The sequence below is a fragment of the Schistocerca americana genome, chromosome X, assembly GCF_021461395.2.
Source record: "Schistocerca americana isolate TAMUIC-IGC-003095 chromosome X, iqSchAmer2.1, whole genome shotgun sequence".
NCBI classification, from domain to species: domain Eukaryota; kingdom Metazoa; phylum Arthropoda; class Insecta; order Orthoptera; family Acrididae; genus Schistocerca; species Schistocerca americana.
In genome coordinates this window covers 402,183,099-402,196,635 of record NC_060130.1, presented here as the reverse complement: position 1 = coordinate 402,196,635, position 13,537 = coordinate 402,183,099, and the positions used below count along the sequence as shown (strand labels likewise).

The 13,537-nt window shown below is 38.8% G+C and overlaps 1 protein-coding gene across 3 annotated transcripts in view; it reads left to right on the top strand.

The window, feature by feature from the left end:
* Nucleotides 1-76: 76 nt before the first annotated feature.
* Nucleotides 77-13,537, top strand: part of LOC124555335 (dihydrofolate reductase-like) — a 114,857-nt gene continuing 101,396 nt past the window's right edge. Inside the window, exons 1-2 of one of the 3 annotated variants that reach the window (XM_047129215.1) lie at nt 77-499; nt 5,269-5,424. In XM_047129215.1, coding sequence (XP_046985171.1) covers nt 5,294-5,424 — 131 coding nt within the window. In that variant the 5' untranslated portion in view covers nt 77-499; nt 5,269-5,293. Of the gene's footprint in view, nt 500-566; nt 795-5,268; nt 5,425-13,537 lie in introns of those variants that run through there. The other 2 variants (XM_047129213.1, XM_047129214.1) reach the window with 2 other exon arrangements.

The window sequence follows — 13,537 nt, the reverse complement described above, 5'->3', positions numbered from 1 at the left end:
TTAGGCCGTCAAATGGCAGAAGGCGTTGAATGTTAACTGCTTTTTAGTTGCTACTTGCGACGGAAACCGCAGCTAGACAACGGGTTCGCAGGAAGAAGTACGAAATTCGACCAACAGATGGCCCACGGCGTTGGACTTTAAAGGCTACTTGGGACTCCTAGTTGTGACTGAAATCGCAGTTTAGCTTCTCGCAATTTCTTGCTCACCAGTCACCACTATAAAGTAAACCTTGACGGTGCCGTGACGTGACATGAAGGGACGGCCAGTGTCAATGCCGCTATTTGAAATGCATTGCAAAATGTTTTGATGTGACGTGATGTGACTGCCAGTGCGAATTGGTCTATAATCTTTTATTATTGCCCTATGTTGCAGTGTACAAATTGCAACTATATTTTTCCACTTTCCAAATGAAAGTTGTATTAATATAAACAAACGCACAATAACCAAAACACGCGAACAGAACACAGAAGACTATTGTAACTATCACTGCCTGCAACCGGTAAGCCCCACTAGCTGCAAACCCGAGCGCAACCGATCGATACTAAGATACTCATAACCTTCTTGATTTATAAACTATGGTTACTTCTAAGATATTTCTACTCTGTGGTTATTTGAGCGGGAATATAATATTGTTTGTCTTGGTTTTATGTTGTCGGTAAAGCTGGTAAAGTGTAACAAAACTGATTGTACGTAGATAGTGTTCAAGAAGTAATATAAATGAAGTGCAATATAATCGTGGCAGTTGGTAATAATAACGGAATAGGGATTGGTGGTAAATTACCGTGGAACCTAAGGCAAGTTTTTTGCTATTTGGATTATTTTTAATATAATTATGTATGTTTTGGGTTAATAAACATTGGATTACCACACCATCCGGATCATTCTATATGATTTGTCAGTTTCAGTAAACGTAGGGTAATTTTTGTAGGTGTGTACATGTATCACTGTGGGCCTACACGGCTCATGTAGTGGCGACATGGACACATTTTTTGAAAACAATTGGATTATTAGACACAAAAACAATAATGCATGAAACAATGGACCCCGTATGTGGTGATTTCAACATAAAAATGGTAAACACCGATAATGAGACCCAAACTTTTCTTAATCTGTTAAGGTCCAATAAACTGAACTGTACTTTACCAATCAGGATGCTATATGTAATAATTCTTTCACAAGTAATTAAGTTGTTAGTTTTCCCAGGAGCAGTTACACATACATCATGCATGTACGTTTTGTACCGACGTTTGAGAGACGAAAGTGGCAGTAATAAATATTAAAATTCTGGAATACGTAATATTTGAATGAAGATCAATTCTTCGATATGGAGCAACAAGTATGAGAATCTTTTTTTTTTTTAAATAATACATTAATTGAGTATTCAAGCCACAGGTTAGGATGTTCTTTTCAGCATTACAGTGAAGTGTATTTAGTTTCTGTACTTCAACCATAGTAAATGTGCCAGCTCTGAGTTTCCATACGGTTCTGTAATTGCAGCTGAATTTGTTGTTGTATTCCTCAGTGCAAAGACTAGTCTGATGCAGCTCTTAAGACTCCTAAATCCTGTACAAGCCTCATCCCCAAATAGCTTCTTCATCTCCCAGTACCTACTGCAACCTACATCCTTCTGAATCTGCCTTACTGTATTCATCTCTTGGTTTTCCTCTGCGATTTTTGCCCTCCCCCCCCCCCCCCCCCCCGCCCCCTCCCCACACACACACACCAAAAAAAAATCACAATCTTCCCTCCAGTGATAACTTGATGTCTCAGAATGTGTCCTACCATCCGATTCCTTCTGAACAGGTTGCAACACAAATTTCATTTCTCCTCAGTTCCATTCAGTACCTCCTCATTAGTTAAGTTACACGTCTAATTTTCAGCAGTTTTGTGTTGTATCACATGTCAAAAGTTTCTATTCTCCTCATGTCTAAACTGTTTGTCATCCACGTTTCACTTCCATACAAGGCTGCATTCCAGACACGTGCTTTCAAAAATATCTTCCGGACTCTTTAAGTCCGTATTTGATGTGAACTAATTGCCCTCCATCAGAAATGGTTTTCTTTCCATTGCGAGTCTACATTTTATATCCTCTTTACTTTTCAGCCATCATAAATTATTTTGCTGCCCAAATTGCAAAACCTATTTACTACTTTAAGTGTCTTGTTTCCTAATCAAATTCCCTTAGCATCAACTGATTTAATTCGTCTACATTCAATTATCGTTGTTTTGCTTTTGTTGACATTCATCTTGTGTCATCAAGACACTATCCATTCTGTTCAACTGCTCTTCCAAGTCCATTGCTCTCTGACATAATTACTATTTCATTGGCAAACCTAAAAGTTTTATTTCTTCACCCTGAACTTTAATTCCTACTCTAAATTTTTCTTTGGTTTCTTTTACTGCTTGCTCAGTTGCGTATTGAATAATGTCAAGGATATGGTACAACTGTGTCCCACTCCCTTCTCAATCACTGTTTCCCTTTCATCCCCCTCGACTCTTTATAACTACAGTCTGATTTCTGGAGAAGTTGTAAATAGCCCTTCGTTCCATGTATTATACCCTTGCTACCTTCAGAATTTCAAAGAGTATACTCCAGTCGGCATTGTCAAGCTTTCTCCAAGTCTACGAATTATACTTATGTAGATTTGCCTTTCCTTAACTTATCAGCATCAGTAGTTCTGACGGAATGTCGTCTGCTTGTGGAGCCTTGTTTCAACTTAGTTCTTTCACTGCTATACTGGATTCTTCCCACAGTATCATATCACCCATCTCATCCGTCTTCTACTCGTGGAACCTTGTTTCATCTTAGTTCTTTCACTGCTATACTGGATTCTCCTCACAGTATCATATCACCCATCTCATCCTCATTTGCATCATATTCCAGTTTTTTAACACTGCCTTCAGGTTGACGTCCCCTGTGTAGACCATGTAGATACTCATTCCACCTTTCAGCTTTCCCTTCTTCGCTTGGGACTGGTTTTTCACCTGAGCATGTGATATTCATACAGCTGCTTCTCTTTTCTCCAAAGGTGTCTTTAATTTTGATTTAGGCAGTGTCTGTTTTTTTCCCTAGTGAAATAGGCTTCTAAATTCTTAGATTTGTCCTCTTGTGATTCCTGCTTAGCCATTCTGCACTTCGTATCAATCTAATTTTTTAAATGTTTGTATTCTCTTTTACATGCTTCATTCACTGCGCTTTTATACTTTCTTCTTTCATTAATAAACATCAGTGTATCTTGTTTTATCCAAAGATTTCTCCTAGGCCTTGTCTTTTTACCTATTTGATCCTCTCCTGCCTTCACTATTTCTATTTCATATCTCAAGAGTTACCCATTTGTTTTCTACTGTATTCATTTCCCCTGTCATTCGTTGCCTAATGCTCCTCTTGAAACTCTCAACAACCCCTTATTATTTCAATGTATCCAGGTCCCATCTTAATTTCCTACATTTTTGCAATTTCTTTAGGTTCAATCTGTAGTTCATTACCAATAAATTGTGATCAGAGTCCACATCTGCCCCAGGAAATGTCTTACAATTTAAAATCTGTTTCTGAAATATCTGTCTTGCTGTTAAATGTATAATCAGTGGTGTCTCCAGATCTCTTCCACATATGCAGCCTTCTTTCATGACTTTAAAAATAAGTGTTTGGGATGATTAATATTATGCCCTTTGCAAAATTCTACCAGGCAGCTTCCTCTTTCATTCCTTTACCTATTCCATATTCACTTACTACTTTTCTTTCTCATCATTTTCCTATTATCAAATTCCAACCCTGTCACAATTAAATTTTCATCCCCCTTAACTATCTGAATGATTTCTTTTATCTCATCATACACTTCTCAATCTCTTCATCATCTGCTGAACTAGTTGGCGTATAAACTTGTACTACTGTGGTGGGTGTGGGATTTGTTTCTATCGTGGCTACAGTAATGCGTTCACTGTGCTGTTCATAGTAGCTTACCTGTATTCCTATTTTCTTATCTGTTATTAAACCTACTCTTGCATTGCCTATTTTATTTTGTATTTATAACCCTTTATTCACTTCACCAGAAGTCTTGTTCCTACTGCTACCGAACTTCACTAATTCCCACTATATCCAACTTCAACGCATGCATTTCCCTTTTTAAATTTTCTAACCTTCCTGCTCGATTAAAGGAGCTGAGATCCATGTTCCAATCCGTAGAATGCCGGTTTTGTTTCTCCTGATGATGACATCCTCCAGAGTAGTCCTCGCCCGAAGATCCGAATGGGGGATTGTTTTACCTCCAGAATATTTTACAGAAGAGGATGCCATCATCATTTAACCATGCGGTAGAGCTGCATCTTCTTTGGAAAAATTATGGCTGTAGTTTCCCCATGCTTTCAGTTGTTCACAGTACCAGTGCAGCAAGGCACTTTTGGCTGATGTTACAAAGCCAGGTCAGTCAATCATTTAAACTGTTGCTACTGCAACTACTGAAAAGGCTGCTGCACCACTTCAGGAACCATATGTGTGTGTGGCCTCTCAACATAATTACATGCACAAAATAGTATTAATTTTACTTCCCAGTCCAATATTATTTGTGCAGGAATTAGTATACCTCTGTTATTATATGTCAGAGATTTACTTTATATGTAGCAAATAATGAAGATGCAAGGGTTTTTTGTAGAATTGTCATTGTCACTCATATGTGAACGATACAGGAGCCTTCAATCAGATTTATGCAGCCATTTGTTCATGTTCGCGTGCAGTGCTTTTCAGGTTACTTGTACTTTCAGCAAGACTTTACAGCACCCAGTCATAGCTGAACAATGTTAGAATGGTTCGAGGAACACTCTCATTAAGCTGAGGTCACATGAACTCAATCGTGTTTAACACATAGCAAACTTTTGTGACTTGTGGGAAATGCTAAATCAAGCAATACCATAGTTTCTGATGATGGGAAGCAAATGTAATGTTTCTATTTATTGAAACACACATCCACAAACTGAAACAAATGTTTGAAGTGTGTCAGGTACTTAGTCACTGTGGTGAATTACTCTGTATTTTAAACATCTCTGTACAACTAGAGTTCTAATTCAGTTTATATTAAGTATCATCTGACCGTCTATGGAAGATAGTGCGCATAGTTTCATAATTTAATGTTGAGTACATATGAACATAGTTTAAAAGCACAAAATGTGGTTATTGTAATTTAAATTTATCACTTTTGGACCTAGAAAGTGTGATTGCTACATTATGTTGAAAAGCAGAATGGCTGAAATGAATAAAAATATTCTTTTTTGCAGGAAGGAGCTGGCATATTTTTCAAGAATGACAAAGAGTACTACCGATCCACTGAAGAAAAATGCTGTTGTAATGGGAAGGAAGACATGGGAGTCTATACCAGAAAAATTTCGACCTCTTCCTGGGCGGTTGAATGTTGTATTGACTCGCACAAATAGGTAAGCTTTTGCAATTCAACCATATTTTACCTCAGTTACAGGCCTTTTTGTATCCCATACTTATTTATTTAATATTTTTGATGTAGCCTTCTTTGTGTGACCCAACTTTTGCAAACATCATGCTTAAATTAAACAGTGATTTCATTGTAATAAATATAAATGATGTATTCGTTTAGTAGTGGTCCATACATTTGTCTTAATATACAGGGTATCCTAGGATTGTTGCGACAAACTTCTAGGGCTGATGGGCCACAGGATAATGATTGAGAATCATAGCAGCCCATGTCCATAAATGTTGTTGTACACAGCTAGGTGTTGCTGTACATGAGAGTACTGGCGGGGAATGCCGCCTACTTGAAGATGTTCCAGCAAATGTGAGACACAGCATGTGGTTCCAACAAGATGAGGAGCCTGCTCATTTTGGACTGGCTGTTCATGGGCATTTGAACAAGTCATTCTTGCTTCAATTGATTGGGTGTGGTGGACTGGCACCGTGGCCCCCATGCTTGCTGGATTTATTGAGTGTCTATATCTTTCTGTGGGGAGCCACGAAGTTTTGTGTATTGTGGTCCTGTTGAGTCTGAAACAAATATCATCGGAAAAATTATCTGCGCAGCTGCTACAGTCAAAGAAACTTCTGATGTGTTTAAGTGTGTGTCAGTCAATATTCCTTCGGTGTCTGTCATGCGTGGCATCTGGTAGTGCAAACTTCGAGAATCTGTTGTAGTATTAGAGGTGTATTCATGTCATACATCGTGTGTACTCGTGATGCCCTATAAATGTTTCAATTGAAATACTCTTGTTTCTTTGACGTCTGTGGCCACTAAGCCCTGACATTTGTGGCTGTAGGGTTGCTATACATTTCTCAGTCCTTATGTTAGACCCCCAACACCTGTAGAAGTTTGTTGCAAAAATTCTCGGACACCCTGTATTGTGTGTTGCTTAGAATCCATTGAGTGAAGATAAACACTTATTTTCTAGGAAAACTTTTAACTTCCTATGGAACAGTTGTGTTTCACAACTTTTCAAAGTATGTGGCAGCTTGTTGAACCATATCTACTCATTAATAAATGGACTATCATCAGTTACCTTTTTATTTTTTACTTGTTCGTTCATCCAGGAATCATCTCATAATAATACAGGTTTTGCATCATAATACAGTGAAAATATATAGAGCCAATAAATGTACATGTGGAATATATAAGTATGTTCTTTGAGGATAGGACAGGTGATCAGCTTACGGAAAGAACTGTCCTGGCATTTGCTTGACATATAGCAAAACCACAGAAAACCTAAATCGGGAGAGAGCGAACTCCATCGTCCTGAATACGAAGTCAGTGTCTTACCAACTGCACACCTTCGTACAGTTGGTCCCAGTTATACACAATTTGCACCAACTGTCATATAATAAAACATAGTTTTGCACCATACCACCGCACACACAATGGATGCTCACTGGTAACTCCAGGATGAGGGACGTAAACATTTGCATGTCCTCCCATCAAATCCATCTGGAAAACTGAGTCGTCATCACTTCCTGGTGAGTGAGATGTTGAACTCATGCCCTATAGATGTTGGCACATGTGCTTCTAAGAGCATCACACTGTGATTATGTATTGTAATGTGACAGGGTCTGTAGTTGTCTTCTTTTGTTATTAACCTCTGCTCTGAGTCCTCTAATTAATCTTTAATAGCATTCACATTACTTGGGAAGTATGTTTTAGCTGGCTTTTTAAACAACGTTTACTGTAGTAATATTTCTCATCTCTTCAGACAATTTATTATTTCCAGAATGAAATTTCAATTTATTATTTATCCTCTAAAAGTGGGATTGGCAGGAAGTGCAAAATTGCTAAGCAAGAATAGCTAGAGGACACATAAAAAGCTGTAGAATCGCGTGTAACTAGGGGAAAGATAAATACCAACTGAAAGTAATATGTAGAGGTGCTGTACAAGGGAAATGAGCTTGAAGACACTATTGTAGAAAGGGAAGAAGAAGTAGATGAAAATGAGATGGGAGATAGGATACTGGGAGAAGAATTTGACAGAGTGCTGAAAGGTTGAAGAGGAAACAAAGTCCCAATGACACAGGTTGAAAAACCTCGGAGGTCAAGAAGAATGTAATAAATCCAGTTCTAAAGAAAGCAGACGCTAATGTGTGAATATGACTTAATTATCAGTTTAAGTCATCGTTGGAAAATACTAATACAAATTACAAAAGATAGGAAAAACTGGTAGTAGTTGACCTTGGAGAAGATCAGTTTGGGTTCTGGAGAAATGTAGGAACATGTGAGGCAAATTGATCCTAGGACTTAGCCTAGAAGTTGGTTAAAGAAAGGCAAGTGTACATTTGTAGCATTAGAGAGAGCTTTTGGCAACTCTGAATGGAATGTACTCTTTAAAATTCTGAAAGTAACATAGATAAAATACAGAGAACAAAGGTGTTATTAACAGCTTGTGTTGAAACCAGACTGCAGTTGCAAGAGTTGAGGGACATGGAAGGAAAACAGTAGTTGAGAAGGGAGTAAAAGATGGTTGTAATCTGTCCCCCATGTTATTCAATTTGTACATTGAGCAAGCAGTAAAGGAAACCAAAGAAAAATTTGGGGAAGAATGTAATTTTCAGGGAGAAGAAATAAAAATTTTGACGTTTGCCAGTGATATTGTAATTTTGTCAGAGAAGATAGGACAGGACATGGTAGAGCAGTTGAACGGTATGGATAGTGTCTAGAAGAGAGATTGTGAGATGAGTGTCAAGAGAAGTAAGACAAGGTTAATGGAACATAGTCAAATTAAATCAGGTGATGTTGAAGGATATACGAGAGCAGTAATGAGTCTTGGTATTAGGTTGGTACAGAAGTTCATAGTGTGGTCCCCCCCCTCCCCATGTTGGTATTCCAGTTGCTATGGGTTTATTTATCGATCATCATTTTTTGTTTGTAGTTCACGATTGCAATTTGAGTTTACATATTGTCATTTTATCATAGTGAGTGGCGTTGTTAGATACTAGGAAATGGAATGCCAAGTGGGGAAAGCAGAACATGTCTGACATGTTCTTCTGTTTGAGTTCAGTATAGGGGAGCGAGAAAGTTTTACACAGTGTGTGGAGATACTGCCATTGGATAGAGAGCATGGTAAGAAAATTGTTTTGACATTGGTGGCTCTCCATGTTCAGGAAGACTTTTGGTGTTTGATGAAGATCATTTAGATGCATTGATCCACATCAGTGTACACGAGAACTTGCAAATGTAGTGAACTGTGATCATTCTGCTGTTATGTGACATTTGCATGCACTGGAGAAGGTTTAAAAATTGGGTGTATAGTTGTCGTATGCTCTAAGCCAAAATCACAGTAATCAGCAGGTGGCTGCTTGCTCGTCATCAGTTGGCCCCTGAAAAACACCAACCATTCCTATCCTGTATCATTACTGGTGATGAGAAACTGTGTCTTTATGCTAACATCAGGAAAAGTAAGGAATGGTTGAGCCCAAACAAAGCAGCAACTTCCCATACAAAGACCTGCGTACATCCACAAAAGGTAATGTTAAGCACCTGGTGGAGCAGCAATGATGTTGTGTACTATGAATTGGTTACCAGAGGTGTAACCATCAGTGCTGACATTTATTGTCAACAGTTCATATGTCTTGCAGACTCAGTACAAGGACAATGACCAGGAAGACTGCGTGAAGTGATGCTACTCCATGATAACACCCACCTGCATGCTGCTAGACCAACAAAAAACCCAATAAAGAGTTGGATTGGGAAATTGTTTGGCACCCATGTTATTCGCCTGTATGTGCACCCTCAGATTTTCACCTTTTCCAGTCTATCAAACAACCTTCAAGGAACTTTCTTTCTGGATGAAAATGGGCTCTGAACACGGCTTGATTAGTTCTTCACCTCAAAACCACATGATTTCTACAGTCATGGAATTAAAAAGTTACGCCAGTGTTGGCAGAGTGTAGTAAATAGTGAAAAAAAATAAAATATTATTGACGACTAAAGTCTCTGTTATGTCTATCTGTTGTGTTTATTAAATTTATGGAAAAATGGTACGAACTTAGGCACCAACTGAATATTTGGGCAGAAAAGTAACTAATGATAGAGAAGCAGAAAGTGCATAAAAATAAAAATAAAGCTTTTCTGAAACAGAGTACTCTGTTAACATTGAATATAAAATGAAGTGCTAGGGTGTCTTTTATGAAGGTATTTGTCCAGAGTGTAGCCTTGTACAAAAGTAAAACATGAACGATAAGCAGTTCAGACAAGAACAGAATAGAAGCTTATGAAATGGGTGCTACCTTATGGAAGAATACTGAAGATTAGATGGGTAGCTCATGTAACTAATGAGTAGGTGCTGTATTGAATTGAGGAAGAAATTTATAGCCCAACTTGACTACAAAAACAGACCAGTTGATACATGATCTGAGAAATCAAGGATTTACCTGTGTGTGTGTGTGTGTGTGTGTGTGTGTGCGCGCGCGTGTGTCTAGGTTGGATTAGTTATTTGGAGATGGAGAGACTTTCATGGGTAGACTCACATGGAGATCTATGTCAAACCAGTTTTGGGACTGAAGACCATACCAACATCAACAACATTATCAACAATGTCAAAAGGCATGGATAAGTCTAAGAATATGCCTGTGATAGTCGTCCTTGTCCAAAGCTTCACATACTACTTTTGTGAACTCTGTTATGGCTGATGTTGTACTTCTCCCAGAACAAACTGTGCTTCTTTAGGTATGTTGCAGTTATACATGTAACTCATTAGTCTATCTTTCATGATTGATTCCAATGTTTCTGAAAACACTGACAATAGTGAAAGTGACCTGTAGTTTTCTATACTCTGCATAACCTTTTTTTTTTAGTATGAACCCAACTCTTGTTTAATGCTGTAGATTCTCAGGAAAAATACGTAAGCTAAACGACACACACAGTATTTTCGTCAACAAGGTTTGTTCACTGTAAATGTATGCCTTCAGAACAGAGGCTGGAACCTCAACTATTCCTGCTGACGACTTATTTTTTAATTGATATATTGTCTTCCTGACTTCAAGCTGTGTTTCAGGGAAACATCATTGTGCTTGCAGTGCAATTCTTTGTGGGTGCTACATGTGTTTAAGGAAGGTTCTGTTGCAGCTTCTGTGCAATACCAGAAAAACACTCATTTATAAGATTTGTCGACTCCTGAATATCTTCTATTACTCTACTCCCATCTTTGATTTGTATGTCACTATACCTCTGTTTGTCTTTTCTGGTTTCATTACGTCCCATGCTACTTTGCTTTTATCTTGTGTTTTATATATTATTTTGCTTCCCCCCCAAGAAACATGGACCTTGCCGTTGGTGGGGAGGCTTGCGTGCCTCAGCGATACAGATAGCCGTGCCGTAGGTGCAACCACAATGGAGGGGTGTCTGTTGAGAGGCCAGACAATCGTTCCTGAAGAGGGGCAGCAGCCTTTTCAGTAGTTGCAGGGGCAACAGTCTGGATGATTGACTGATCTGGCCTTGTAACACTAACCAAAACGGCCTTGCTGTGCTGGTACTGCGAACGGCTGAAAGCAAGGGGAAACTACAGCCGTAATTTTTCCCAAGGGCATGCAGCTTTACTGTATGGTTAAATGATGATGGCGTCCTCTTGGGTAAAATATTCCGGAGGTAAAATAGTCCCCCATTCGGATCTCCGGGAGGGGACTACTCAGGAGGACGTTGTTATCAGGAGAAAGGAAACTGGCGTTCTACGGATCGGAGCATGGAATGTCAGATCCCTTAATCGAGTAGGTAGGTTAGAAAATTTAAAAAGGGAAATGGATAGGTTAAAGTTAGATATAGTAGGAATTAGTGAAGTTCGGTGGCAGGAGGAACAAGACTTTTGGTCAGGCAAATACAGGGTTATAAATACAGAATCAAATAGGGGTAATGCAGGAGTCGGTTTAATAATGAATAAAAAAATAGGAGTGCGGGTAAGCTACTACAAACAGCATAGTGAACCCATTATTGTGGCTAAGATGGACACGAAGCCCACGCCTACTACAGTAGTACAAGTTTATATGCCAACTAGCTCTGCAGATGACGAAGAAATTGATGAAATGTGTGATGAAATAAAAGAAATTATTCAGATAGTGAAGGAAGACGAAAATTTAATAGCCATGGGTGACTGGAATTCGGTAGTAGGAAAAGGGAGAGAAGGAAATGTAGTAGGTGAATATGGATTGGAGCTAAGAAATGAAAAAGGAAGCCGCCTGGTAGAATTTTGCACAGAGCACAACTTAATCATAGCTAACACTTGGGTCAAGAATAATAAAAGAAGGTTGTATACATGGAAGAAGTCAGGAGATACTAAAAGGTATCAGATGGATTATATAATGGTAAGACAGAGATTTAGAAACCAGGTTTTAAATTGTAAGACATTTCCAGGGGCTGATGTGGTCTCTGACCACAATCTATTGGTTATGAACTGTAGATTAAAACTGAAGAAACTGCAAAAAGGTCGGAATTTAAGGAGATGGGACCTGGATAAGCTGACTAAACCAGAGGTTGTACAGTGTTCCAGGGAGAGCATGAGGGAACAATTGACTGGAATGGGGGAAAGAAATGCAGTAGAAGAAGAATGGGTAGCTTTGAGAGATAAAGTAGTGAAGGCAGCAGAGGATCAAGTAGGTAAAAAGACGGGGGCTAGAAGAAATCCTTGGGTAACAGAAGAAATATTGAATTTAATTGATGAAAGGAGAAAAAATAAAAAATGCAGTATATGAAGCAGGCAAAAAAGAATACAAACGTCTCAAAAATGAGATCGACAGGAAGTGCAAAATGGCTAAGCAGGGATGGCTAGAGGACAAATGTAAGGATGTAGAGGCTTATCTCACTAGGGGTAAGATAGATACTGCCTACAGGAAAATTAAAGAGACCTTTGGAGAAAAGAGAACCACGTGTATGAATATCAAGAGCTCAGATGGGAACCCAGTACTAAGCAAAGAAGAGAAAGCAGAAAGGTGGAAGGAGTATAAAGAGGGTCGACACAAGGACGATGTATTTGAGGACAATATTATGGAAATGGAAGAGGATGTAGATGAAGATGAAATGAGAGATACAATACTGCGTGAAGAGTTTGACAGAGCACTGAAAGACCTAAGTTGAAACAAGGCCCCGGGAGTAGACTACATTCTATTAGAACTACTGACAGCCTTAGGAGAGCAAGTCCTGACAAAACTCTACCATCTGGTGAGCAAGATGTATGAGACAGTCGAAATATCCTCAGACTTCAAGAAGAATATAATAATTCCAATCCCAAAGAAAGCAGGTGCTGACTGACAGATGTGAAAATTACCGAACAATCAGTTTAATATGTCACGGATGCGAAATACTAACCCGAATTCTTTACAGATGAATGGAAAAACTGGTAGAAGCCGACCTCGGGGAAGATCAGTTTGGATTCCGTAGAAATACTGGAATACGTGAGGCTATACTGACCCTACGACTTATCTTAGAAGCTAGAATAAGGAAAGGCAAACCTACGTTTCTAGCATTTGTAGACTTAGAAAAAGCTTTTGACAATGTTGACTGGAATACTCTCTTTCAAATTCTGAAGGTGGCAGGGAGCGAAAGGCTATTTACAATTTGTATAGAAACCAGATAGCAGTTACAAGAGTCGAGGGACATGAAAGGGAAGTAGTGGTTGGGAAATGAGTGAGACAGGGTTGTAGCCTCTCCCCGATGTTATTCAATCTGTATATTGAGCAAGCAGTGAAGGAAACAAAAGAAAAATTCAAGGTAGGTATTAAAATCCATGGAGAAGAAATAAAAACTTTGAGGTTCGCCGATGACATTGTAATTCTGTCAGAGACAGCAAAGGACTTGGAAGAGCAATTGAATGGAATGGACAGTGTCTTGAAAGGAGGATATAAGATGAACATCAACAAAAGCAAAACAAGGATAATGGAATGTAGTCTAATTACGTCGGGTGATGCTGAGGGAATTAGATTAGGAAATGAGGCACTTAAAGTAGTAATGGAGTTTTGCTATTTGGGGAGCAAAATAACTGATGATGGTCGAAGTAGAGAGGATATAAAATGTAGGCTGGCAATGGCAAGGAAAGCGTTTCTGAAGAAGAGAAA